This window comes from Tenrec ecaudatus, chromosome 12, assembly GCF_050624435.1.
Source record: "Tenrec ecaudatus isolate mTenEca1 chromosome 12, mTenEca1.hap1, whole genome shotgun sequence".
In the NCBI taxonomy this organism is placed as follows: domain Eukaryota; kingdom Metazoa; phylum Chordata; class Mammalia; order Afrosoricida; family Tenrecidae; genus Tenrec; species Tenrec ecaudatus.
The window spans coordinates 100346973-100374814 of record NC_134541.1 but is presented as its reverse complement, the minus strand read 5'-3'; the positions used below and the strand labels follow the sequence as shown (position 1 = coordinate 100374814).

The 27842-nt window shown below is 51.8% G+C and overlaps 1 protein-coding gene across 1 annotated transcript in view; it reads left to right on the top strand.

Annotated features, from left to right (window-relative positions):
* SNX29 (sorting nexin 29) overlaps window positions 1-27842 on the top strand; it is a 499345-nt gene that overhangs the window by 73270 nt on the left and 398233 nt on the right. Inside the window, exons 10-11 of the mRNA XM_075564274.1 lie at window positions 1425-1500; window positions 3039-3121. Of these exons, the coding sequence (XP_075420389.1) occupies window positions 1425-1500; window positions 3039-3121 (159 nt within the window). The remainder of the gene's footprint in view (window positions 1-1424; window positions 1501-3038; window positions 3122-27842) is intronic.

The following is a 27842-nucleotide window of genomic DNA, read 5'->3' as shown; positions in this document are numbered from 1 at the left end:
GGTGTTGGACGCAGACCTCCCAGAAGACCCTCCCCTCTAGGGGCTCTGCTCGAGCTTCGAGCTTCGAGATGTGGGCTTTGGCCCAGTGAGCCAGGTTTCCCGCATCTGCTGGGAACTGTGTGTGGGGTGGGGGCAGGAGTCCAAAGAGCTTTCCTGGTGGGAAGGCCCCAGAAGTAGAGGTGGCAGCACCCTCACTTGCCTGGTTTCTCCAGAGTAAGTGAGCTGCAGCCCACGGGGAGAGGACGTCTGTCAAGTTCAGAAACCGGAGGGTCAATGACCAGGAAACCCGCTGTAAGGTGGCTGACACGATAGCCATGGCAGTGAACTTGAGCCCAGTGAGACTAGGATGTGGGTGACACAGGACCGGGCAGTGCTTCGACAGCCTTCACCGACACATGCAGATGCCCCTCCCGGTCTCCTCTCTGAGGGTCCTGGGTGGGGGCTCATACGTGTCGGCTTCTCTTCTGAGGACTCATAGTTCAATTGGACCCGCCCATCTTCTCCCTGTCTGCGGGTGGTGGGGAAGGCTTCCTGTAGCTATCATTTCACTGGGGCTGCAAAGCCCCCTCTCAGCAGTGTTGGCTGCTGGCCTGGCTCTATGGGTCTGGAATTCCCGTATGTTCCTGGCAGTGTGCTCGGCCTGGCACCCTGCGAGGGTGGATCAGCTTGGCGGGGCCAGCGGGGTGGAAGAAAGGTTCATCACTTTCTTTCCCCGTAGGGCTCAGTCTCAAACCTGCCACCAAGTGAGGGAATGATCGAGGGGGGGTTGAGGAAGCCCTGGAGGTGCTTCATGGTCTCCACAGGGGCCCGATGGATAGGGACAGATGTCTGGCAATGGCGCATGTGCTCGGGGTTAAAAGCCTTCCTTGGCATCACGGTCCCACTTGAGGCTGGTGGGTTTCCTGGGAGGAGACCAGCACTGCAGTGCACATCCGTGTGAGGGCACTCATGCCCTGGCCTGTGGGCTCCGGAGATTATTTACAGCCTCTCTCCTGGCATTACCTTTCCCAAGTGCCGCTTAGTTTGGGGCTCCCAGCATTTTGCTGCCGCCTGCCATTGGGCCGTGCTGCCCTCTAGTGTCCTGCTTGAGCTGCTACAGGTGGGACAGTTCCAATGCAGCAAACTCCCGTGGTTTGGTGGCGTCTCAGACTCACAGTGACCCTATAGGACAGAGTAGAACCGCCCCGTGGCATTCCAAGCTGACCCACTGTGCCACCAGGGCTCCAAGAGTCGTTTGGTCTAAGAGAAGCATTTTCACTCCCCTGTTCTGAGGTGGGCCCTGCGCTAGGCGTGGTTCCAGGGTTCAGGCTACTCCGTCAGAGAGCTTGCAGTTAAGTGGATTGAGTGGAAACAGCACAGGGTGGAAGCTGGGGTGTGCATGTGGAAGTCACCTGGCAGGGCTGCAGACTCTGACTCTGTCCTAGATGTCCCTGTCGGGAGCCTGGAGAACGGGACCGGCCCGGAGGAGCAGGCCCGCACGGAGCCTGGGCGAGATTACAGGTCAGTGGAAAAGCCCCTGGGAATGGACAGCGGCAGCCGGGTCAGGTGTGTCTGACCCTGTAACCTACCAGGTGCAGCGGCATCAGGATTTAGCTGCGCACCCCTTTCTGCCATGCAGTTTTCAGAACCACACTCAGTTCTGACTGCCCAGTCAGTTTTGACTCATGGCGACCCTGTAGGACAGGAGTTTCTGATACCAACTCTTTATGGGAGTAGAAAACCTCGTCTTTCTCCTGTGGAGTAGCCGGTGGTTTGGAACTGCTGACCTTGCAGTTAGCTGCCCAACATATAACCTCTGTGCCGTCGGGATTCGTGAGCCCGGCTGTTGGGGTCCGGATCCCAGCCTGCCTGTTGGCTCGCTGTGCGCAACCTGGTGAGCTGTGTTAGTGCTTTGTGCCTCGGGTTCTTTGTCTGGCAGCTGTGATTAGGGTGGTCATAGGGTTGCCAGGAGGATTAGAGGAGTTAATATGTATGCCCTGCATTTTTGACAGTTGTATGGGAATACAGTTCACAGACCATGCAGGTGAGCAGTTCAGTTGGATTCAGAAGAGCTGCGCAGTCGTCACCACACTCGGTTTGGGAACACTTTCTTCTTTCTCTCATTGTGACCGGCTCTCCATTTTCCGTAGCCTTCCCTGCTACTCCCCCAAGAAGTTATTAATCTAGTTATGGTCTGTAGATACACCTATCCTGGATTTCATCCACAGAAAACCCCCCAAAATAACTAACAAAACCCCAGCAATAATAACAAAGCACAACAGCAAAAAGCCTCAGTTGAAAATAAAGCAGGGAATATTAGAAACCAGAACAAATTTTAAATGGGTCAAAAGGAAGATCAAATGACAAGGTGTCACGTTTTAACATAACGGCAGCCGTTGCACATGTTCAGGCCGTGTAGATGGTGTGTGTGTGGTGCCCAGTGCCCTGTCTGACATGCAGAAAACACAGTGCATCCGGGCGGCCTTCCTCCCACACAAACAGATCTCAAAGGGAAACAGAGCCACCCAAAGCACCCCTTCCCCAGCCCCACCCCTGGCACCAGGCCCTCAGTTACACATTCTCTGCCCCCCCTCTCCCCCGGCTCCCCATGGGTTTGCTTGGCATCCTGTGGTTTAATATCTCATTTGCATTTTTATCCTTAGCTCTAGGGTGGGAGCTGCTGGTGGTCCCTAGCCATGCTTGGTGTTGTGATCCTGCCTCCCCGGCAGCATCAGGAAGGAGGGGGTCCCCTGGGCTCTCCCTGGGCTCTCCAAGTCACTATATTTTTAAAAATTTGCAAAATAATGCAGCAGTGAATGGAAAACACAACTCCCAAACTATCTTTCACCTCCAATTGTCACATTGTCGATGTCGACTGCGTGTGTGTGTGTGTGTGTGTGTGTGTATTCAGTGGAATTCTCATGTTGCAAACTGGTTTGAACCAGCTGGCCCACGTTCCTTCCGATATCTGTGCCTGACTACACTTCTCACTGCTAGCTATATGAACAGTGAGGTGCGTTTTCACTGGCTGAATGTCACTTTTGCCTTCTTGTTCCCAGCGTGGAAGCCAGTCCCCCGAGCCGAGGATGTCCTCTGAGCAGCCTGTTGCCTTCTGCCTCCGTGCCGGAGTCCATGACGATCAGTAAGTACCTCCTGGGTCACGCACTGCACTGCAAAGTCACTGTGCTGTTAGTGTGCACGTGGCTGTGGCCTCCAGAGCTGTGGGCCGCCCTGAGCTGCCGGGGCCTGCTCTGAAGAACATGCGTGTCTCAGGCATGGAGCAGCCTTCAGTGGAGGGGAAGCCTGGTGTTGCTTAAGGTTTGGGAGTTTGCCTCCTGCAGGGCAATCACTTACACAGGGGCTGTTGTAATTCATTTCTGCTTTGTAATTCTGGGCCAGTTCATTCTGTCAGTAAGTAAACAGTGTGTTTCTCAGAGGCGAGTCGAGGTGGCTGATGATCAGGTTCAACCCGTCTCTGAGGACCCCTCCCAACCAGTAGGAGTATTAGTGATTCAGCAGTCGGTTCAGATCAGGCTCGGAAAGCTTTCTGTATCAAAGAACGAGCCAGCAGAGGCTTCCCACAGGGACCTTCATCTCCGCATCCAGAGGTAGGCTGCCCGGTGCCGCATGGTGGCTTCAAGGTTGTCAGAGACTTGGACATTTCTATTGTCCCTTATACTTCACGGTGGCTGCTGTAGCTCCAGCCATCCCACTATCCTCCCAGCTAGCAAGCATTCCCAACGGGAGGTCTGAACTTGGATAGGAAAATAGATGGCTGCATCTGAAGCTCTGTGGTAGTTACATAATCTGTTGTCAATTTGAGACTTGAGAGTGAAGGGGTGGAGTTTAGCATGTCATTTAGGTCGCAGCTTGATGACCTCTTTTGGAGGCCCTAAGGAGATAAATAGCTCGCTGGAGGTGTGACACTGACTTATTCCCTGCGAGACATTCCTGTCGAGCAGACACATAGAGCTATGCTAGAGCCCTGGAGCTGAAGTAGCCACATGGAGACCCCTGCCAGTGCTGAGATTCTTCCACTGCCACTGGATCCACAAGAATTTCCACCCACTGGCCTGTGATCTTCCTGCATTTGGCATCATTGCATGTGTTTGTGAGTCTGAAGAGGAATTTATAGACTAGTATCAGACATATGGGCTAATATCAGACTTAAGGACTTGATCTGGACTGTGCTGGGATGTTTTCTCAATAGTCAATTGCTCTGGTAGATACAGCTCCTTCTTATTACACATATGAGTGTCTATGAATTTGTTTCTCTAGTCAGCCCAGACTAACACAAGAGCTGTGAGACCAAGGTGGAACAAACCTGCCTGGTGATGAATGCCCGTCACTTTTGTTTTCCACGTTCTCGATAATTCTGCGTCCATATACCTGGCCTCCTTTGCAGTGGTCCGCATTTCATCTTCTGCACCCACGTGCAGTTTCTGAGGTGGTTCCCTGGGCTCCCCCAGAGGGCCCAGGGGTCCCGACAGTGGAGACCCCGCGTGCAAGGCCTGCCATGGAGACCATCCACCTCTGTGCGGCAGAGGACCAGGGTGCTCAGATTCTGGTGGGCACCCAGACTTTGACTGTTATGGAAGGAGGAGTGGACCGGCCGGGAGGCCCAGCTGCTCTGATTCCTGGGTGAGGAGGAGCTGAGCAGATGCTGCCAGGTGGTGACAAGAACGGCCAGTGTCATGTGTGTGATGAGGGTGACCTGGCTCATGGTGGCATTTCTCAGCTTTGCCTTCAGAGAGGAGATGATTATGGGCCTGTGGGGTGGGAGCACCAGGAGCTACTGTGTTCCGCGGTTCAATCCGTTGCCTGCCACCATGCTGCTGCTGTCTATCCAGTTGTGTTTTTCATCAAAGTGCTTAAGAAAATGGGGTTCCCACCACCCACCACTGTCCAGGAGATTCCTTCCCACTTGCAGTGACCTTCCAGGCAGAGTACGACTGCTCCCCAGGCCTTGGAGGCTGCACACCTTTACAGGAGCGGCTGGTGGCTTTGAACCGCTGACGTTGCAGTTAGTGGCCCTCATGCTTCGCTCATGGTGCCACCAGGATCGCCTGACATAAAAGAACCTCTGCATGTGCCGTCACTGTAGCTGGAGACCCCGTGTTTGCTGACTCCAACGGCAGTTGCTGTCTTGGCGGGCAAGACTGAGTTCTGAGATGCTGCTGACTGTCCAGGGTCTTACCCGAGGCCACGTGCTTGTTAGGAAGGAGAGGGGAGGGTGTGTCTGAGGGTCACACTTGACCTTTTTCTCCGGGAGGAGCCAGAGGATTGGAGACGTGGAAGGGAACTGGGGCGTCTCTGATATGGTTATTCCGTATTCTCCCACCTTACGTAGATACGGATTACGCTTTGGTTGGGGTGGACAAGATTTAGGCTTACGTTTTGGGCACAGTTATTATAAAAACAAATGTCCCCAATCCATGGCTGGTGAGTTGACTCCACCTACGGCGCCCCCATGTCTACTGGAGCAGAAGTACACTCCAGAGCATGTCCAGCAGGGACCTGCAGGGGCAGAGCTCCGGGTCTCCCTCTCATGATGCCTTGGGTGGATTTAAACTGCTAACCGGAGGGGAGCGCTTACCTCTTCACACCACGTAAACCTCAGCCCCACCCCAACTCAACCCACTGCTGTCCACTTTATTCTGATTCATAGCAACCCTATGGGAAGGACAGAACTGCTCCCTAGGGTTTTCAAGGCTACAAGTCTCTACGGGAGCAGACAGCCTCATCTTTCTCCCAAGGAGCGGCTGGAGGTTTTTAACTGCTGACCTTGCAGTTAGCAGCCCAACTTGTATGTGCTGTACCGCCAGAGCTCTTCTACTATCTACTCTGAAGACCTCCTGGTTTGGGCTCAGTCACATTAAAAAAAAATCATTTTTTGGGGAGCTTATCCAGTTCTTATCACAATTCATCCATCCATCCATTGTGTCAAGCACATTTGCACATATGTTGCCATCATCATTCTCAAAACACTTTTTCTACTTGAGCCCCTGGAATCAGCTCCTCAGTTTTTCCTCCTTCCTTCCCCATCCTCCCTCCCTCATGAACCCTTGATAATTTAGAAATTATTATTTTTTTCATGTCTTACACTGACTGATGTCTTCCTTCACCCACTTTTCTGTTGTTTGTCCCCTCAGGGAGGGGGTTATATGTAGATTGTTGTGATTGGTTCCCCCTTTCTTCCCCATCTTCCCCTTCCCCTCCTGATATTGCTACTCTCATTATTGGTCCTGAGGGGTTTATCTGTCCTGGCTTCCCTGTGTTTCCAGCTCTTATCTGTACATGTGTACAAACTCTGGTCTAGTTGGATTTGTAAGGTAGAATTGAGATCATGATAGTACAGGGGAGGAAGCATTAAAGAACTAGAGAAAAGTTGTATGTTTCATCGTTGCTACACTGGCTTGTCTCCTCCCCGAGACCCTTCTGTAAGGGGATGTCCAGTTGCCTACAGATGGGCTTTGGGTCTCCACTCCTCGCTCCCTGTCATTCACTTTGATATGATTTTTTTGTTCTGGGTCTTTGATGCTTGATCCCATCAATACCTCATGCTCACACAGGCTGGTGTGCTTCTTCCATGTGGGCTTTGTTGCTTCTTAGCTAGATGGCTGCTTGATTATCTTTAAGCCTTTAAGACCCAAGATACTATATCTTTTGATAGCCGGGCACCATCAGCTTTCTTCACCACATTTGCTTATGCGCCTGCTTTGTCTTCAGTGATCGTGTCAGGAAGGTGAACATCATGGAATGTCAGTTTAATAGAACAAAGTGTTCTTGCATTGACGGAGTACTTGAGTAGAGGCCCAATGTCTGTCTGCTACCTTAATACTTAACATATAAATATATGTACATAGATCTATTTCCCTGTCCTTATATATAAAAATATATTTACATAGATCTATTTCCCTGTCCTTATATATTAAAATATATTTACATATTTACATACATGCTTGTATTTAGACCTCTATAAATGTCCTTTACCTCCTAATTCTTTCCTCTATTTCCTTTTACTTTCTTCTTGTCCCACTATCATGTTCAGCCTTCATTTGGGTTTCAGTAATTCCTCTCAGTTACATTGACCTTGATCAAACCTTACTAGGCATTCTGTATCCTCCTCGCCATTGATTTTATATCACTTGTTGGTCTCTTGTCCTTGGGTTTGTTAACACCCACTTCATTTCCTCGGCCTCTCCCTCTCCCATGCCCCCCCCTACCTAACCATTGGTCCCATTGTTTTCTCTTCTGGAGTGCTTATTCAGCCTATCTTATCTAGGTAGACATACAGAGACAATAATAAGCACAAAAACAAGACAGCAAAAGAAAACAAAACAAAACAACAACTACCAAAAAAACCCCAAAAAACCATGGACAAAAACCAGAAAAGCCTGTAAGTAGTTCCAGGTCTGCTTGTTGATCTTTAGGAGTGTTTTCTGGCTGAGTCTGATGGGGTGCCACACCCTGGTCACTAAGTCTACTTTTGGTATTCCCCAGGGATTTCATTGCTTTGGTCCCCATGCTGCTCTGTTGCATGTGCTTAGTGTTTCTCCCTGGTGTGGTGGGTTCTGATCGGGCACAATTCCTTCACTGTGCCTCCAGTGTTGTCCCCGGTAGCGCTATGGGTCAGTGAGGGACTTTGTATCTCGTGGTGGGGCCAGCCCTATGGTCCTCTGTGCATTGGCTGCTTTGAGCAGGAATATTGTCCTCAGGGCTTGGTGGGCCAGAATCAGCCACATTTTTTAAAGGACTGGTGGTCAGTATTGCAGATGTGGGTTCTGAGGGCCATGGGTGAGGATGCCAGATGCCAACATCTCTGTGCCTAGCGGTGTCCAGTGTGATGCTGCACTGTGGGCATTTTGTATCTAAGGGAATGGTGTCACCCTGTCAGCGGCGTTCTCGGGTTGAGGTAGACCAGACCTGTGGCTTTCCCTTGGTCATTTTGTGTCTGGAGGAAGTTGCTGGCCTACTTAAGGCTTCTGGCTACGGACCGTCCTGTGGACACCCTCCGGGGCGCCGATGGCAGGCCTGTCAGTCTTGCTCTCCTCTCATGCTGTGCTGACACCCAGCTGCAGTTCTTGGTATCTGAGGCAAGAAGGGCCATGCCCAAAGTTTATGACTGGCATCTGTGAAGAAAAGTCTCTGGGGCCCACGTTTGGACCCTCAGTACTTGATCAGCACGGGGTCTATGGGTGAGTGTGGTGTGTGGGGATGGCCGGGAAAGCTGTGCTCTGAAGTGGTTGTATATTTGGGAGAACTTGTGTGTGTTGTAGGGCAAAGAAGAGGTGAGGGATCCTCAAGATTTGTGCCCCCTCTTCCAGCATGCACCACCTGTGTTGTCTGCAAGAGACCTAAGAGCCATTCTGCTGGTGGGCTGGCCTGGATGTGCCACCAGAGAGCCAGCTTCAGATGGAGACTCGCACCCAGGGTGCCACGCAGTTCAGTCCCTCTCAGGGAAGCACCCGGCTCTTGAAAATCCGAGCAAGCCTGGCAGAGGGGGCAGTGGACGGTGAACGTGCTCACATCCACCTTGGAGTTGCTGAGTAACTCATTCAGTAGCGCCCACAGGTGGCTCCTGGCCGCCTCCTCAGTGCCAGTGTCTAGAAGCACCGTCCTTCAGCCCGTGGTCCCCCAGAAGTGCCGAGGAGCCAGGTGCCAGGTGCCAGGGTGCCTTCCCCTCCAGAACCCTTCATGGAGGCCCAGGTGCCATCAGGTGGAAGTCTGTTTTCGGCAACACTGTGCAGGCTGTGGCCAGGTCTCCCACGGGGGCAGGCCCCCTCGTGCTGCTTGGTCTTGAGCTGATGAGCAGGGAGCCATAGTTGTTGGAACTGGTGTGTACATGCTGCCAGAGACCAGTAGCCTGGCATCTTTTTGTGGTGTGGTGGGTGCTGTGGAAAGCTAAGTGGCCCGGGTCAAGGTCATGCCTGGTGGTTTTGAACTGCTCTGAGCCTGCATTTCCTTATCTACCACTCCGGGGTAGGGCGGAGCCCTGTTTCAACAGGCAGTGGTAGAGATGGAGTGGAGATTGTGGGGACAGTCAGAGAGTGCAACCACATGAGCACTTATTTTGTACCGTTTTCTTAACCTTCTGTCCCCAAACCAAACCCACTCCCATGGAGTCGATTCCGCCTTTCTCCCTCCCAGTTGTCTGTTTATTCTTTTTTTTTGTTTGTTTCTGGGCCTCTCTTTGCATGAGGTGTCCTGCTGATTTGGAAAGAAACATGAGGACAGGAGGGAGAGGGATAAATCAGCTCTGCTCACAGGGAGGCTGAAGAGGGGCCTGAAATTGTTCAGGGCCAGTTGGTGGCCTCACGTACATGCTGCCCCCTGGTGGATAGTCTCGGAACTGACCGGTGCACTTTCTATTTTTTAAAAATCTTTTTACTGGGGACTCCTACAGCTCATCACATCCATCCATCCATCCATTGTGTCAAGCACATTTGTACATTTGTTGCCATCATCATGCTCAAAACATTTTCTTTCTACTTCAGCCCTTGGTATCAGCAACTCATTAAAAAATCATTTTGTGGGGGCTCATACAACTCGTATCACAATCCACACATCAATTGTATACAGCGCCTTTGTACATTTGCTGCCCTCATCATTCTCAAAACATTTGCTCTCCCTGTAAGCCCCTAGCATCAGTTCCTCGTTTTCCCCCCTTCTTCCCTGCTCCCCCTCCCTCATGAACCCTTGATAATTTATAGATTATTATTTTATCATATCTTACACTGTCTGACGTCTCCCTTCACCCACTTTTCTATTGTCCGTTCCCCAGGGAGGGGGCTATATGTAGATTATTGTGATCGGTTTCCCCTTTCTCTCACCACCTTCCCCTCCCCCTCCTGGTATCGCTACCCACATTATTAGTCCTAAGGGGTTTATCTGTCCTGGATTCCCTGTGCTTCCAGTTCCTATCTGTACCTGTGTACAAGCTCTGGTCTAGCTGGATTTGTAAGGTAGAATTGGGATCATGATAGTTGGGGTGGTGGTGGTGATGAAACACTGAAGAACTCAAGGAAAGTTGTGTGTTTCATCCGTGCGACTGCACCCTGCCTGGCTCATCTCTTCCTTGTGACCCTTGTGTAAGGGGATGTCCAGTTGCCTACAGATGCATTCGCTTTTATAAAGTCAAGAGGTTTCCACAGGGGCTTGTGTCTGGGGAGCTTATTGGACCTCAGAGCTCTAGAGACTTTGGAAACCTCTCTCCACTGAGTGCCAAATTAGGCCATGTCTGTTTTCCTGGGAAGAATGTCTTCCCCTGCTCACCTTTCCTCACAGGGCTCCAGGCCTTAGAGACGTCAGCACGTAGGCGCTCAGTCCCAGGTCGCCATCGCACACTACTCACAGTGGGCTGTTACTCTTGCAGCTGCCCCCTCCCCGATGTTGACGTCACCTGGACAGATGGCCTTCACACCAGCCAGTTTTAGCCGAGGGCCCGAGGGCCGGTTACTGAGCCTGCGTGTGCCTCAGCCAGCGCTGCTGTAGAGGGAGCGAATCAGGACCCATGGGCAGCGTGGTGAGAATGGAATGAGTTAAAACATGGCAGTACTCTGTGGAAATGGTACTTTAGTAGGAGAAAACACAAGGAGCCCTGATGTGTAGTAATGTTTAAGTGCTGGGCTGCCACCAGGAAGGTCAGTGGTTCAAACCTTCCTATCTACCTACCAGCCGCTCCCTCGGAGAATGGTGTAGTATACAAGTTGACAGCGTGGGAAACCCAATGGAGCAGTAGTGTTGATCACATGGGGACTCCGGTGGGTTGAAGATGGATTTCATGGCAGCTGACCACAGCAGCGGCAACCTGGTGGCCCAGTGGTTTGGTGGTTGGATCCCACCAGCAGCTCCACAGCAGAAGTACACATGCTTCTTTTCTCTGCATGCTTCCTACTGGCATTGTCTTTGAGCAAGCTGTGTTCATTGCACCCCAATAACCATCATCCCCCAATAGCAAGTATGTACAATCTAGAGAGAGACCCACTCCCCGCCCCATGGACATTGGTCTCTGCCGGTACATGTTCTTTTTTTCTTGAACAAAGTGGCATCATACACCAGGCCCACCCATATTCTGTTTCACAGACTCATCATTATTCTTCAGGGCTGCCTAGTATTCCATTGTCCATTGTGTGGTATTAAAGGAGCCCTGGAGGTACAGTGTCTACGCATGATCCTCATAGCTGGCAGTTGGAAATCACCAGCCGCTCCTCAGGAGGAAGACTGTGCTTTTTACTTCCATAAACAGTTACAGGCTCAGAAACCCATGGGTGGTCGCTATGAGTCAGAGTATTCCATCGTATATGCGTACCACAGAATTCTTATCTGTCTGTCCATCCCTTGAAGGGCACATAGGCTTCTTTGGCTTTTATGGACAGTTCTGCCTAGGCGGCACAGGTCCGTGTCATTTCTATTGCGTCTTTAAGGCGGGATTCCTGGACCATAATATATTTCTATTTCAATGCATAGTTCACTCCGCCACCAGTGCTCTGAGAGGGTCTCCTCTGACTGGGAATTGAGTCCTGGTCGTGGAGTGAAAGCTATGGATCTTAGCCCCCTGACCACCACGGTCTTTTATACACAAGGGGCTTCCAAAAGTTCATGGGAAAATTCCATTATCTATTTAATTTTTCTGTGAACTCTTTGAAGTCCCTGCACTTTCAAGATTAGCTCTTTATTGGATATGTGATTTCCAAAGATATCTTTCCATTCTGTAGGTAGTCTTGTGGACAATTTGGATAACTTTTTTCAGTGACATAGATGCTTAGTTTTTATGAGGTCCCAGTCATCTAAGTCGTTTTCCGTATCTTATACTTTTATAGTTATTTAGAAAGTTGGTCCCATAGCATTCTCCTTATGTTTTCTTCAAGGAACTTTATAGTTCTAGGTTTAACCTAGACGTCTCTGACCCATCTTGAATTAGCTTTTGTATAGGGCGTGAGGTTCCGTCTTTTCTGCAAGTGGGTATCCGGTTTTGCCACCCTCATGTATTAGCTTGCTTCTGCCCCTTTAGCTAGATTGTGACCCCTTGTTGAAGATCAGTTATTCATAAATGGATGGATTCACTCCTGGGTTCTCATTTCTGTTCCAGTCGTATGTGTGTCTGTCATTGAATCAATATCAGGCTGTTTTGATTACAGTGGCTGCAGACTACGGTTTAATGTTCGGAAGTCTTCCTACATTTGTTGTTGCTCCTCAGTAGTGATTTACTATTCGGGACCTTTTTCCTTTCCATATGAAGTTGATCATTAGTTTTTCCATTCCTGGAAAAACTGCTGTTGAGATTTTGTATCAGGATTGCATTCCATCGGTAGGTTGCCTTGTGTAGCATTGATATTTTTCATATATTAAGTTTTCCAATCCGTGAGTATGAAATGTCCTTCCATTTACATAGATCTGCTTTAGTCTCTTGTAATAGTGCTTTGTAATTTCCATCATATAAGCCTTTTATGTTCACAATTAGGTTAATTACTAGGGTTTTTAAAAAAAAAATAATTTTTGTGGCTGTTGTAGCTTGTTTTGCTCTCTTGATTTCTTTTTCAGTATGCTTCTTGTTAGTGTAGAGCACTGGTTCTCAACCTTCCTCATGCCACAACCCTTTCATACAATTCCTCATGCTGCGGTGACCCCAACCATAAAATCATTTTAGTTGCTACTTCATAATTCTAATTTTGCTACTGTTATGAATCGGATGACCCCTGTGAAAGGGTCATTTGACCCCCCCCCCAAAGGGGTTGCAACCCCCAGGTTGAGAACCGCTGGTCCAGAGGGACGCTGATTTGGGGGTGTTGACTTTGCAACGTTGCTGGATTCTTCTGTTAGAACTATCGATTTTCTTATAGGAGCCCCAGGGTTTTCTATGTGTAGAGATGTCCTTTGTGGATAAGGGATAGTTTTACTTCTTTTCTCACTTGGAAACCCTTTATTTCTGGAACTTCCAGTACAATGGTGAGTGAGAGTGGTAATACTGGGCCCTTCACTCCCATTTATTTATTTATTTATTTATTTTTAATTTAAAAATCATTTTATTGGGGGCTCATACATCTCATCACAATCCATGCATACATCAATTGTGTCAAGCACATTCGTACATTGGTTTCCGTCATCATTCTCAAAACATTTTTTAAGGATTTTTTTTTTAGCATTTGAGTGAAAGTTTGCAGAGCTAATTCATTTCCATTCAACAGTTCATACACATTTCGTGGTGTGCCATTGACTGGTCCACAATGGGATGACCTCTTCCCACTCCCCTCCCTCTCCCCCTTCCTTCGGGATTCCGTTCTTGGGGAAATGTGCCCTAGTAATGCCCTCTAGTGGATTTTTCTAAGGAGTGAGCTGGCCTGGTATTGCTGTTCTCCATGGCCTCAGATGCATGGGGAAGGCGGACGTCGAGTAAAGAAGACAAAAGAAGAGTCAACACGTTTGAATTGTGAGGCTGGAAAAGAATGTCGAAAGCACTGTGGATTGCTAAGAGGACAGACCAGTGTGTCTTGGAAGAAGTACGGCCAGAGCGCTCTTAGAGGCAAGCGTGATGAGGCTTGATGTTAAATACTGCGGACATGTTGTCAGGAGAGACCAGTCCCTGGAGAAGGACATCATGCTGGAGGGTCAGTGAGAACGAGGAAGACTCTCAAGGAGACGGCTCCCCGATGGGCTCAATCACTGTGAGAACAGTGCAGGACGGGGGCCGTGCTTCGTTCTGGTGTGCACAAGGTCTCCATGGTACCTGACAACCACACCATTGTATGGTTGAAAACTGAGCCTAGCTTGGGCTCATCTGCTCTTTAGAAAATGAGTTTCTCCTCGTGAATTCTAGACTTTGCTGGTTATTGTCGTTAAGAAAAACACAAACCCACTCATAGCAGCACTGCGAGCGGCAGAATGAAACGCTTCCCTGACCGTGCCATCCTCACAGTCGTTGGGATGTTTGAGTCCATCGTTGCAACCACTGTGTCAACGATGGAATTTCTTTTGCTTGAGCCTATGATGATTTGGGAGCGGCAAGTGGCTTTACTGCTGATTTGGGGGCGATCCCCATGGGCGCCACCAGGGGGCGCTCCTGCCCTTTCTCCTGGCAGTTCCTCTGCAGTTGTGCTTTGTAGGGACTCTAATTTTTGGTGTCTGCAGCTGCCCTATTTCAGGCATGAGATGCAGTGCTGCTGCTGCTGCTGGTTGGAGCAGTGGCCTTCCCTGGTTAGAACCCACCCAACCATCAGCCTCACTGTAGTCAGACGGAGTAGATAACTTTCTGAAGGGGTGCATGTCCCCTGCCTCAGGACACACAGCCAAGTAGAGATTCTTTCTCTGCTGTCACTGCTTCTGATGAGCCATGGCTCTTATCCAGCTTTTGAATCCTTCTCTCCTTTGGCGGGGAGGGCTGGTAGGGAGTGAGCAGACAAAGTCAAGGTATTCACCCAGTTCTTTTCTTTCGGTTTCCGTCATCTTTGCTCTTGACCCAGAGCAGAGAGGGCGAGAGAAACATCCTTTATCGTCCACTGCCTTGCTGAGTGGGCCTCGGTATGATTGGAAAGGATTCTAAATACTAGTGTGGAGTCTGCGCCCGTTGCCTGGCAACGCGATTCCAAACATTGGGCGTCTTGAAAATGAAGTGGAAGAATGTGCCGGCAGCCCTGATTTGGAGGAACGGCCAGGCCCAGCGTCTGGCTGAGTGTTTGCTGCTGACATTTTAGGATGAGATGATGGTGAAACGGCCCTCCCCCGTCCCCTTCACTGCAAGGACTGAGTAGATGCCAAAGTCCCATTCTTGAAGCCGGCAGGCTTTCCCATAGGGGTCTTCCCACCTGCTGCCTCTGTCTCCTCTGCCTCAGGGGCTCTCTTTGTGATTGGGGGTGGTGGTGGTGTCACATAGCATGTGGACACACCACTGCTTTGGTTTTTGGCTTTTCATCCCACAAACAGTTCCCCAGCCTTTCTCATGTGCTGGGCACTGGGACTCAAAGGTGAAGGAGACCCAGCTCTGCCACTCCTCAGCTCTGTGCCTCAGTTTCTTCACCAATAGCAGGCAGATGATAGCGCACCAGCCTCAAAAGCTGTCAGCATTAACAACTTTTGAGCTCATCTATATGGACTCCCGTGACACTGATGCTAATTAAAAACAAGTCACTAACCACACATCCGTCACACTGACGCTGACCCTACAGGGCGGGCTACAAACGCCCCCGTGAGTTTCCAAGACTTTAACCCTTTACAGGAGTAGAAAGCCTAGTCTCTCTCCTTCATTCCTCGCCAGTCTGCGTTCATTCTTATTTTGTGGCTCCCGCCCACAAGGAGGTCAGAATCTCATGGAAGTAGCGATGGTGACGCGACGTAGGAACAAAGGAGGAGTAGCTGGGATGGCAGAAGAAGGCCACTAGGTCACGCAGGAAAGAGGCACTCCATTAGCGGGGCATCATCTCGTCATGGTGGGGAACTCTCACCACCTTAAGTACGTTTCCCTAGCTCGGGAAATCCTCAAAGAGGTTTTTTCCTGTAACACAGGTTTGAGCTCCTGAGCTGTAATCATAAGATTCTCTCAGCAAATGGTGGGTGCTGACACCAGTGGTCACAGTCCACAAAGGCAATGCTCTACCCCCTCTGTGAGGAGTAGCAGCTGGGGTCTTCAAAGCCATCTCAGGTCAACTATTGGTGTCTCCCCAGCCAGAGCAAGGAAGAGCAGAGGAAGCTGAAGGTGTATGAACACAGTCCAATGGACTAACAGAGCACTACTCTAACTTCAACCACCCTGAGACCACAAGGACGGGATGGCGTCCTACTCACCGCCAGCACGCTGGTTAAGGTTACCCTAGGTCCTGAGCATATCGGAGGAAATGTAAAGCCCACTTGGCTGGTAGTAAAGGCTGGTAGTAAAGGCTGGTGGAGCCCCAGATACATTGGCCCTCAGTCCCCCTCAGACCAGGAGTGGATCTGGTCCCCATGGCTCACCGGGAGACAGACCTCCAGTGTGAATGCTAACCCCAGGGAAGATGCGTGCTGCAGAACCATCGGCCATTTGAGACGGAGAGGGCAGCCTTTTGCCCAAGGAAGCTGGGCCGGCAGGAATGGTCTGGAGAGGAGGAGGAACGGAAATGGAAAACACAGGGGGCAGTGGACTGTGTGATGTTACCACGTGGGGATTGCAGCCAATGACATGAAACAAACTGTGTGGCAATTGTTCGGTGGAAAACGGATTTGTCCTTCACCCAATCCACATCAAAAAGGTACAGCCGAGAACTGGCTGCTGCCCTCTAACAGGGAGTACCTCGGTGGGAAGGGAGATTGCGCTTTCAGACTGGCTTTAGATACGGAGGCACTGCTGAGCCTGCTTTCTGCAGAAAGGGGCTGCCAGCCCATGGTGACAGCTGGGTAAACGTCTGTGCAGAGCAGCGCTGGCAGCAGCGGGTGGTGGACTTCTTCCCAACCTGGGCTTGTCTCCCCGATAACCTTGCTTCTACCCTTCCCATTTTCCTGGAAATCCACGTCTTGTTGCTTTGCCCTGGGGTCTAGGGGGTTGCAGCAGGCATCGGTGCCAGCGCTGCTTGCCTAAGGGGTCAAACGGGGTGGAGGAAGAGCCAGGGGCTACTGGGGGACAAGGGGACAGCCTGCAGCTCAGTGTCCAGTGATTGGCCGTGTGGCCTCTGTGTGGCCGGCATGATGGGGTGAGAAGGGAGTGGTCCGGGCAGCCTGCAGTCCCTGCCCTTTCTTCATGGACACACTCCCCAGCTCTGAGTTTTCTTACTTAGCCAACAGGTTGGAGCAGTGGAGACCAGCAGCAGCCGCCTGCCCCTGGCCTCCGGGTTCCCCTCGCAGCTCTCAGGAGCAGCGCCCACTGTGAGCACGCTGGGCTCGAGGTGGTCAGTGTGTGCTCCAGGCAGCCCTCAGCCGGGCAGCACCTCGCAGTTCACTGCCATCTTGTACTGAGGTGTGAAAACCGAGGTGCGGTACTTATGGGGCTGACCCAGTGCCATCCCCTTCCACAGAGGCCAGGCTGCAGCCCCGCCCTTCTCCCCTGTGCCCTGGCCTCTGATGGGTCTCATCTCTAGCCACTCACTCGCCAACTTTGTACGAGGACTAGCTCCATGCCAGGCCTGTGCTGGGCTCCAGCCCGAGTGTCCACCCCACAGTCCGCCGGGTACACAGCTGGTCAGTCTGGGCTTTGTACCCTCTCCTGCCGACAGCATCCTGCCAGTTGTCCCAAGCACAGCGTCCGCAGACCTTGCCTGGCATGCTGTGGAGCGCCCTCACCCCGTTTAAGAAGCAGGGCACCACAGGGCAGGGGTGCTTCCATGCTCGTGGGAGGGGCGGCAGCCGGCATAAGGCACAGGTGGAGCTGTGGCCTCTCGGGAGAGGAGGGCGTTCTCCGTGGCGGAGCGCAGCCCTTCCTGGCTGAGGGCGGGGCCTTTGGGATGGCAGGGACAGCGGGAGGTGCTGAGTGTGCCTGTCACAGTGGAAGAAGGGGGCAGTGTCAGGCAGGGAGGGCTGCAGGCGGCTTTGAGCTGTCACTCTGGGCGAGGTGGGAAGCTGGTGGCTTTTGAGCAGAGGGGGACGCCGTCTGACCTGTTTTCAAAGCTCACCCTGTTGCAAAGCTGGCCGGGCTGTGAACGCTAGGGGCCAGAGGGGGCGACGCCTGAAGGAGAGGCGGGGACCTTCTGGCCAGGAGGCTGACCTTGGGGGTCCTCCACATTTAGCTGGCCGTTCTCACAGGACTTGTTCAGAGTCACCAGCCCCATCCCCGCCCTGAGCCTCCCAGCTGCCCCTCCTGCTCAGTGTTCTTACATCACCACCTCCTGTGTTCGCCCTTTCTGGTCAGGAAGCTTCCTCGAGGCACGAGGTGAAGACTGCGCTGACTGGAGCAGCCTGTGAGCTCCCGTCCCTGGGGGCTACCCATTCTGTCCCCCTTCCTTGAAAGCGAGGTCGCTTCAGCCTGGTCTTTGCCTCTCAGAACCGTCTGCCCCTTTCCCTCCTGATCCGTGGTCGGCCACCCCAGTCAACTCTAATCATCGAACACTGGCCACTTTCATTTTCATCAGGCAAGCTGTTGCTTGATGATGATGAAAAAGGAGAGCTTCGTCTTAATGTGTCATCTCTGTAGTGTTTCTGTAATTAGCGATCTTCTCATTCATCCTCAGAGCTCTACTCGTATGATAGAAGCCTTCTGGAATTTGCTAAAAATAAAAAAGACAAATTCCACTTCAAAACCCTGATCCCTGCCTCCTCTCTGTTGTTGTTGTTGTTGGCAGGTGCCACTGAGTTGGGTCATCGCCACCCCCATGTACAACACAGCAGAACACAGCCTGTCGGGCACCACCCTGCCGAGCAGCGCGGTGTGCTGAGCTTAGTGGAGCAGCCGCTGTGTCAGTTCACGTCCTTGAGAGCCTGCCTCTTTTTATACCAAGCCTGATGTCCTCCTCCAGGCTCTGGTCTCTCCTGGTCCCGTGTCCAAAGCATGTGAGACCGAGTCGTGCCTTCCTTGCCTCCGAGGAGCACTCTGGCTGCGTTTCTTTCATGACAGACTGGTCGCTTTTCTGGCCGTCCACGATGTGTTCGCTATGCTTTGCCATTGCGGTACTCCAAAGACGTCAGTTTTTCGGTCTTCCGTACCCATGGGCCAACTTGCACATGGACGTGAGGAGGCTGAAAACACTGAAAACACCATTGTTTGGACCAAGTGCATCACAGTCCTCCGAGTGACATCTTTGCTTGTCAAGACCTCAAAGAGATCTTTTGTAGCAGATTTACCCAATGCACGATATCGTTTTGCTTCTGGATTGCTACTTTCATGGGCATTGATTGTGGATCCCAGTAAAATGAAATCATCGGCAACTTCAGTCCTTTCTCTGTTTATCATAATGTTGCTTAACTGGTTCGGTTGTAGGAATTGTTATCTTGAAGCGAAGGTGTAATCCCCACTGAAGGCTGCAGTCTGATCTGCATTAGTGCTTCAGGTCCTGTCAGCAGGCCAGGCTGGGCCATTTGCACATCACAGGTTGTTGACGAGCCTCCTGATGTCACAGTCTGCTTCATAGAGCCCAGTTCCTCTGAGAATTTGCTCAGCATATAGATGACAAGTGTGGGGAAAGGCTGCAACCTTGACCTATATGTGTTTAAAACCATACGGTATGCCCTTGTTCTGTTTGAATGACTGCCTCTTGGTCTGTGTCCCCATCCCACACAGACACGATTAAGTGTCCTGGAATTCCCATTCTTTGCAATGGGATCCACAGTTTGTTATGATCCCCACAGGTAAATGCCTTTGCAGAGCCTATGATAAACTACAGAGCCTTGTATAAACTACAAGTAGATATGTCTTTCCGGTATTCTCTGCGTTTAGCCAAGATCCATCTGGCACCAGCACTGATCTCCCCCATCTCCACATACTCTTTAGAATCCAACTCGAATATCTGGTAATTCTCTGTGGCTATACTATTTTAAAATGTTCTTCGGAAAAATTTTATGCATTGGGCTGCTAACCACAAGGTTAGCAGTTTGAAACCACTGGCCACTCCGTGGGAGAAAGATGAGGCAGTTGTATCCTGTTCTACAGGGTCGCTGTGAGTCGGGATTCACTCAAGCAGTGAGAGCGTGATATGAGTGACATTGTGGGACAACTTTCCATTCTGTTGAGTCGTTTTCTTTGGAAGGGTCACAAATATGTGCCTCCTCTCGGCCGTGGACCACGTGGCTGTCTTTCCAAATCCTTGATTGTTTGTTAGAACATCCAAGTTCATATGCCGTCAACCCTTGAAGTTTTGCTTTTCACTAATGTCTTAAGTGAAGCTTGGGCTTCTTCCTTAAGTACTTTCAGTTCTTGATGGGAGACCGCTTCCTGAAATGGGACTTCGACCAGTTTGTTTGTTTGTTTTGGTACAGGGACTTTGTGTATTCCTTCCATATTCTTTGGTGCTTTATGTGTTGTTGAGTATTGTGCCATAGAATACTTAAATGTTGCAATTTGAAGCTTGAGTTTTTCCCTTCAATTCCTTCGGTCTGAGAAAAGCATCTTCCTTCCGTTCAGTTTCCTAGCTTCTCCCTTTTTTGTTTGAAATAAACTTGTCACTAGAGAGTCCGAGTCTACTTCTCTTGTTCTCCTGAGCCACACTTTGAAGCCTTTTTGTTTCGCTCTTTGACTTCGTCTCCTCTTCCTTTTGCTTTAGCTCCTCTAATTTCAAGAGCAAGTCTCAAAGTCTCGGACATCGATTTTGGTCTCTTTAGTTTGTGGTTTCTTCACATAAGAAGTCAATATCACCGTACAACTCATCTTGCCATGGGCATTAGTGTGCAGTTCCTCCAGCCAGTTTTCGAGGTGGCCAGGAATCGATTGGGTGGCGGCTCTATAACGTCAGGGGGATAAACAGAAGGCCACACTCTGGCTCATACCTTTGAGCTAATTTTCTTGAGTTGTGACCTAAACTTGTGCATAAACCCCGAGCAGTGTGTTCTGCAGCCAGCCCTGGCATGAGTCTGATTGGCAGCCTTGAGCAGCTGCAGTGGCCCTTTCACAGAGGGAGCCGCTCGGGTCCCTGCTGCGCCTTAGGACCAGCTTCATGTGCACGGTTGCCATTTTTGTTGTCATGGGTAGGCCCCCAGAATTCAGGAATGTCATCACTGGCATCATTTTAGTCACCAAAGCCACATAGCCAACTGTTAATCCCTTTGTTTCCAACCTTTGAATTCCAGTCACCAAGGACCCCAATGCACCTTGATTGTATGTTTGGCCAAGTTCAAATCGCAGGAGTTGGCAAATTCTTCACTTTTGGCCTCAGTGGCTGGTGCATCTGTCTGAACAGTATTCACATCAGCTGGTTTTCCTTGTTGGCTTGTGGATCTTGCCATGCCTCTGACAGTGCTGTCCTTCAGGACCTGTCTCCAAGCGCTGTGTGACAGTGGTGCGCCGTCCTCATCAGGTTGTCAGTGCCGGGGGTGCCCTGGACCACGGGATTGAACGTCTGCTTCAAAATAGTCCCTTGGCCCATTGCTGCTCACTGATTAAGTACTCCAGTTCTGAACACTTAGGATTTTCCTAAATTCATACTCCTTACGTTCGACATTTTAATGTTACCGGATGCTTGCAGCTGTTTCTTCTCATTTGGAGGCATGCCACATTAGCAGATGAAGGTCCCCATAGTTTTATTCCATCCAAGTCATGAAGGTTGGGGAGGCAGCTCCCAGTTTTGTGTTCTGACAGCCTTCCAACTGGAGGGGCTCATATTCAGGCTCTTTCACAGGCAGGATCTCCCTGTTTCTCAGACGGTATTCACTGGCCAGTTCAGAGTTGTGTGGCCATGTCTTTCTTCCTAGTCTCTTTGTCTTGAAGCTCCAACAAAACCTGTCCTCTAGGGCTGACCCTACTGGTATTGGATACTCCAGTGGCCTAGCTTCCAGCTGCCTAACAGCACACAGGCCACCCAGCATGGTGTGACCCTGATGCCGAGAGAGGGCGTTCGCTCTCCGGTTCCCTGGAGCTCAAGCCAGGTGGGCAGCAAGATGTCAGAATTGATTTCTTAGAAACCGGAGAAAGAGCTTCATCCCCCAAAGTCTGACCGTTGTGTGCAGTTTGATGCTTGCAGGCACTAGCTGCCAGGAGACCCTTCTAAGGGAACGTCCAGCAAAGACCACCCTTGCTAGAGTTCTCTGGGCCCAAATCTAAAACAGACCCTAAATCCACTGCCACCGAGTCACTGCAGACTCGTCGGGCCCCGGGGGTGCAGGGTGGGCCTGCCCTGTGGGTTCCTGAGACTGGGACTCTCTGGGACTCTTGGGGAGTGGAAAGGCCCGCACTGCTGTGTTCCGCAACATGCTGGCACTGTGGCTCCAGCCAGGACTGCTCCGCCACCAGCCGCAGGTGGGCCCGCCACTGGCACCCTCTGTGGCTGAAGTGGCCTTTACAGCTCAGGTCACCTCTGTGCTTCCTTTCGTGCAAATCTTTGTTAGAAGGGGTTGGCAGCCCCCCTCGCTTTGGCTGCATGCTGTCTTCAGAACATTCAGTATCTTCTAGAACAGTGGTGAAATGACCCTTTCACAGGGGTCGCCTGATTCATAACAGTAGCAAAATTGCAGTTAGGAAGTAGCAATGGAAATACTTTTATGGTTGGGGCGGGGCGGGGGATCCCCACAACCTGAGGAGCTATTTTAAAGGGTCGCGGCATTAGGAAGGTTGAGAACCGCTGTTCTAGAGGGAGGTTCCGAAAACAGGCCACACTGAAGAGAGTGGACTGGACAGGATGCCGGAGACTTGCCTGCTGGTGACCATGTGCACGTGTCTGCCGGGGCAGTGGGTGACCCGACTCCCACAGGTGAGCGAGCGTGGGCGCCTTGACTGTGGGCTTGGCTCCACTTGGCTTTGTTTTGAGCCAGCTTGTGAGGCTGCCCGTTAATGTAATGATGACATGGGCATTTCAGAGACGCCAGCCTCTAATTAGAGAAGCACTTCTCACTACGGTTAAGGCCCCCGAGTCCAAAGCCTGTCTGTACGAGTTCCATTTTCAAAGTATGCTTTTGGAGGAATAAACGATCTACCGACAGATCTTTACATGTGTCTGACCCTCTTTTGTGAATGAGACTTCCCCTTTGCGTAGCATGGATGGCGCAGCAGCAGGTGTCTTGAACGTGCGCTTACGCGGTGCATGCACAATGCCAGGTCTGAGCTCTGAAGACAGTGCTGTCTGCATTTCTGGGGACACCCTCCCGCCTCCCTGCTCCCCCAGAAGCCTCTGTGTTTGTCAGTCCGCCCCTGTCACGCAAAGTGGAGAGAGCTCTCTGGAGAGGAGAGTTTGGCAGTCCCGTCTGTGTAGATATTAAGTTCAGGTGGTTGAGCTGGGAAGGTGGGCTCCAGGGTCCCCAGCCGTATTTAATAGCAGACCAAGCAGCAGGCATCCTGCCCATCATCACCTTCAGGAGCTCCTGCTCTCACTCCTTCCGAGGGACGGAGCTGACGTTTCCATTGAGTGCTGTGCGCAGGAGCCCGAGATGCTGGAGTGAGGCCGTCATGCTCCGCAGGCTGCCGCGCTCTCACCAGGGACAAGTGTGGCCTCTCCAATTCCCTTTGCTCATCCCTCGCGGGCGCAGGCGTGGGCTGACGCTAATGCACCAGCTGCTTTGCCAAGTCCTGTGTGTGGAGGTATGTTCATCAGGCTGGCGCTCTGACTGCCTGTGGAATGAAGACCCAGGCCTGCCCGGCGGCCTTACCAGGCACACTGGTGTACAGCAGACGGGATTGTATTCCTTCCCCAGGGTAGCTGGCGAGCTCTTGCTCTGTCTTGGATGCACCATCCTTTCTGCGGTGGCATTCTTGCCCAGAGGAGCCCTGGTGGTGCAGTAGGTGGGTGCTTGACTGCTAACCAGAGTGGGTTTGAACCCCTTCCATGCCCTTCCCCGCCGGCTCCGAGGAAGAACAGACCTGGCGATCACCCCCAGAGGAAGCCCTGGGGTCGTTGTGCCCCGCCACGGGGGGCTGCTAAGAGTCAGAACCACTGGATGACACACACAGCAACATCTGGGGTAGAAAGATGGCTGGTGATGCAAGGGCTAAGTGCTCAGATGGGAAGGTTGGAGGTTCAAACCTACCCCTTACTCCATAGGAGAACAGACTGGATCATCTCCCTTAGAGATGACAGCCTTACTTGGCCACATGGAGTTTTTTTTGTTTTGTATTATGGCCATTTTAAAAACAACTTTTTGGTTGAAATAATTGAACCTCAAAGGGAGTTGCAAAATGGTACAGAGTCCCCGTCTGCTCTTCCTCCAGAGACCCAGTGGTCTCCCACGTGAGAGCCCTGCGTGATGCAGGCACAGGCCCGCGTGGCTTTCCCCAGTGTCTCCGTGCACGGGGGGCGGTGGGTGTTTGTCCTGAGGCATTGGAGCACGTATAGGGTCATGAACCTCTGCCCACATCTCAGCCTCTTCACGGAGTGAGTTGCTGGCAGCGTGGTATTCTCCGGTGCCATCCCGTGAGCACGGAGGGCTCAGCCTGTCAGGAGTCTTGAGGTTTTTGTTAGCTGATTTTCAGAGGTAGAGCGCCAGGCCTGTTTCCCAAGTTTATTCTTCCGGAAGCTTTGCTGAAAATGTTCAGCGTCGTAGCAACACACAAGCCTCTACTGCCGGGTGGGAGTGGCCACATAGGAGGTGCTTTGGTTCGGAATTGAACTTGGGCCTTGCCCAGAGAAGGCACACCCACCACTCCCCCATTTTGCACGTGCTTGTTCCCACGGGAACCCTGGTGGCATAGTGGTTATGCCCTCGCTGCTAACTGCAGGATCAGCAGTTGGAGACCCCCAACCACTCCAAGAGAGAGAGATGAGGCTTTCTGCTCCCATGAAGCAGTTACAGCTTCAAAACATCAAAGAGGCCGTTCTACCCTGTCCTGTGGGGTCACTGTGAGTCGGCATCGACTCGATGGCAGTGAGTTTGGTTTTTATAGATTTCAAACTGGCCATCCACAGAGAGGTTTTGTTTGGGTTGGGTCATGTTGAAAAGCATTGTTTAGCTCCCTACGTTGAATAATGGGGAGATTTTCATATTATTAAAGCAATTTGGCTTTAGTAGAAGAACTGAGCTATCTGGTGACCATTGGGCATTCAGCCATTACCTAGGCCCGGCTGCCCCTCACCTCCCTGGGAAGACCGGCTCCAGCCCCTCCCAGGCCCACCCACCAGGCCAGCTGCCCTCATTCACGCTCCGTTTTCTGCCAGGCCCCTGGGTGGCCAGCCAAGCAATCTGGCTGTCTCTGTGCTTGGGTCTTGGGGCCATCCATTTTCACCTAAGGAACCATTTCTGGACCTCCTCACCCCGTGGACTTGTGGGGCATCGCCCCTCTTTGCTCAGCTTTTTGACTCCACTCTTTGCTCCTGAATCCTCTGTCACCTTGACAAGTGTACATTCCCTGAAGGGCAGGGCCAGGGACCAGGGGCCAGCTCCCCTCTCATCCATCTCTGCAGCAGCAGCATCTTGTCCAGTGCCTTGCATCTCGACCAGTCATCATTGCTTGAGCTGAGTAGAAAACAGAATCACAGAGGTTAGTGGTTGACTAGCGAAATAGTCATGGTTGGCAGTGGGGCCACTCTGAGCCAGCATTGACTCAAAGCCAGTGAGTGAGTGAGGTGTTGGCACTCGAGGCAGCATCAATGGTTAAGCATTAGGCCGTTAACTGCAAGGTTGGTGGTTCAAACCCACCAGTGACCCCAAAGGAGAAGGATCAGGCTGTCTGCTCCCATAAAGATTTACAGCCTCATAAGCCCTCCACAGGGTTGCTACCTGTTGGCATTGACTGGGCGGCAGAGGGTTGGGTTTGGGGGTCGTTGCATCTGCTGCCCAGCCTCTGCCTTATCAGGCTCATTGTCCTCACCCCCACGCACCCACCAGCCTACAGGAGTGTCCTCTTCATCACCTTGCAGAGGAGGAAACTGCAGCTTGGAGAAGGCAGCAAGCCGGTGTCAGGTCATAGAATCGGCCGCCAGTGAAGCTATGAAATGAATTAGCTGTGAACTCTCTTCTTTTTTTAAGGCCAAAGATTTGCTGGCAACTCTGCCACAAGGCTTAGGAATTTCTGAGGAGGAAAGACCAGTGCGGAACCCCAGAGACTTCCCTGTTGATGTGTCAGTTGCTGTCTGAAGGAGGAGAAAAATGCCATCCCAGCCAGCTGGCAGGCTGTCCCGGCATCCAAAGGCTAAGCTGACTTGTGGCCAGAGAAGCCCCTTTTGTGGCAGAAGACAGGATGCTGGCATTTCCTAACCCTGGCTGACACTCCACAGGGCACCGAGGGCAGTGAGGCCAGGAGGGGTGAAGCTCAGAGAGGCTGCCACCATGCTTGGGGGCTGGAGTGCCAGTCATGATGGTCTTCTTTAAAGGACGTGCCATTCCAGGCCTCGGGGAGACATGACGAGTGACCAGAAAGGCCAGCGTGCCCATGGGTTTGGTTGTTGCAGAGCCGGCTGCGAGGGGAGTCACAGCAGCGGGGCTCTTGCCAGGTGCCACCACCCTAGTCGGGCACACTTTGTGTTGTCTCTTCTTGGAGGGGAGTCTCTGGGCGGTGCAACTGCTTAGGCATCGGATGATTGAAAAGTTTCCAGTTCGAACCCACCCAGAGGCTCCTTGGAAGAAAGGTCATGTCTTTGAGAACCTTGGGGAGTGCAGTCCTACTCTGGCACAATGTAGTGGCCACTGTTTGATGTTACTTTGTGGACTAAGGTGTACTTGACCCAAGCCTTGGTGTTTTCAGTCACCTCATCTGCATGTGAAAGTTGGATATTGAGTGAAGAAGACCGAAGAAGAATCGATGTGTTTGAAGTGTGGTGCTGGAGAAGGGTCTTGAGAGTATCATGGACTGCCAAGAGACACACTGGTCTGTCTTGGAAGAAGTACGGCCAGAGTGCTCCTCAGAGGCAAGGATGGTGAGACTTCATCTCCCGTACTTTGGACGTGTTTTCAGAAGAGACCAGTCCCTGGATGTGTTAGGCAGGGTTCTCTAGAGAAACAAAACCAGGACACATGATTTTATACATGGATACATTTATACAGTATGAAGGAATAGAGCAGCTAGTTAGTCCACACAGCAGTAAAGAGGGCTCGGTTCAACTCACTTCCATTCTGTAGGTTGTTGCTATGCGTGCATGGTGTCATGTGCCTGACATTACAGGATCCTTGCCCTGAAACCACCCTGTGCTCCACCTGTGGCCCTGCCTGGGACGCTTCCCCTCCAGAAAGTGGCTCCCCAGGCAGGGTGGACGTGGAAAGGTTGTTGGGGTCTGCTCGGCCAGCCCCGCCCAGCCAGCCCTCAGCCCACCTGTACACTCATGTTGACCTCCTGCTTCTTGCTGCCCACATGGTGCCCACACGCTGCTCGTCTCTTCTGTTTTCCAGCTCTAAAGGTAGAATTGGAGCCGTTCTTTCCCTCCCCTCTCCAGATGGGTGGATTTTCTACAACGTTCACCTTGATCGTAGACTCTGAAGACAGAGTGGGTTTGTGGTGCTGAGGCAGCAGTGAGGGGGTTAATAGCCGCTCCAGCAGAGAGGCTGGGCCACTAGACTGCCCTGGGTGCTGCGCTCCCAGTGTGACCCCAGCACTAGCCTGTCCCTCCAGCCCTCTTGTCAGTTCCTCAGCCCCTTTCTGCCTAAGGTGTGGACTGGAGGCGGTCTGGAGGCCAAAGAAAGCAGCCTGGGTATGGATGAGTCAAAGATGGATCGTTCCCTCAGCCTGCGGACTCAGGGCTGAGAGCCACTTTGTGGTGCTGCCCGTAAGGACACCGTGAGTTGGACCCCACTGCAGGTCACAGCGAGCAAAGGCCTCCGTGTGGGGCGGTCGTGTCGGCCCTGTGCGTACGTGGTTGTGACACACGCATTCACACAGAGGCCGAGGCGGAGCCCCTCTTGCCTCTCCACAGACTGGCCAGGCAGCAACCAGAGTCCTGCTGGATCACCCAGTTCACAAAGTGAGCCCTTCCTTACCTGTCGGGGATTGGGCATTTTAACAGGCTTTGATTCTACAGAGAGGAGCTGGGGACTTGGGGGAGAAAGACAGGCCAGCCAGACCAAAGGCAGAATCTCTGATGTGGTGAAAAAATGTGAATGTGTTCATTGTGGCTTAGTAAGTACCAGTCGGCCTCTGCGTACTAACCTGCTTATCAGCTAACCCGCCTCTGCCTGCATAGCCTGCTGCGCGCGCCCTTGCCTGCCCCTTGCCCCTCTTCCCGAGCTCAGACACATCCTGCTCGCCTTAGCATGTTCTCTGCCCACGCTCCCTCCTCACCCAAAGGACTCCTCCTCGACTGCCTTTCCTTTTCAACCTGAAAGTCACCTCCTCTGAGAGGCCTTCCGACCTCACCAGCCCCTTCCTCTTTCCCCCCTCATGCATCTCCCACGACCCAGGACCAAGT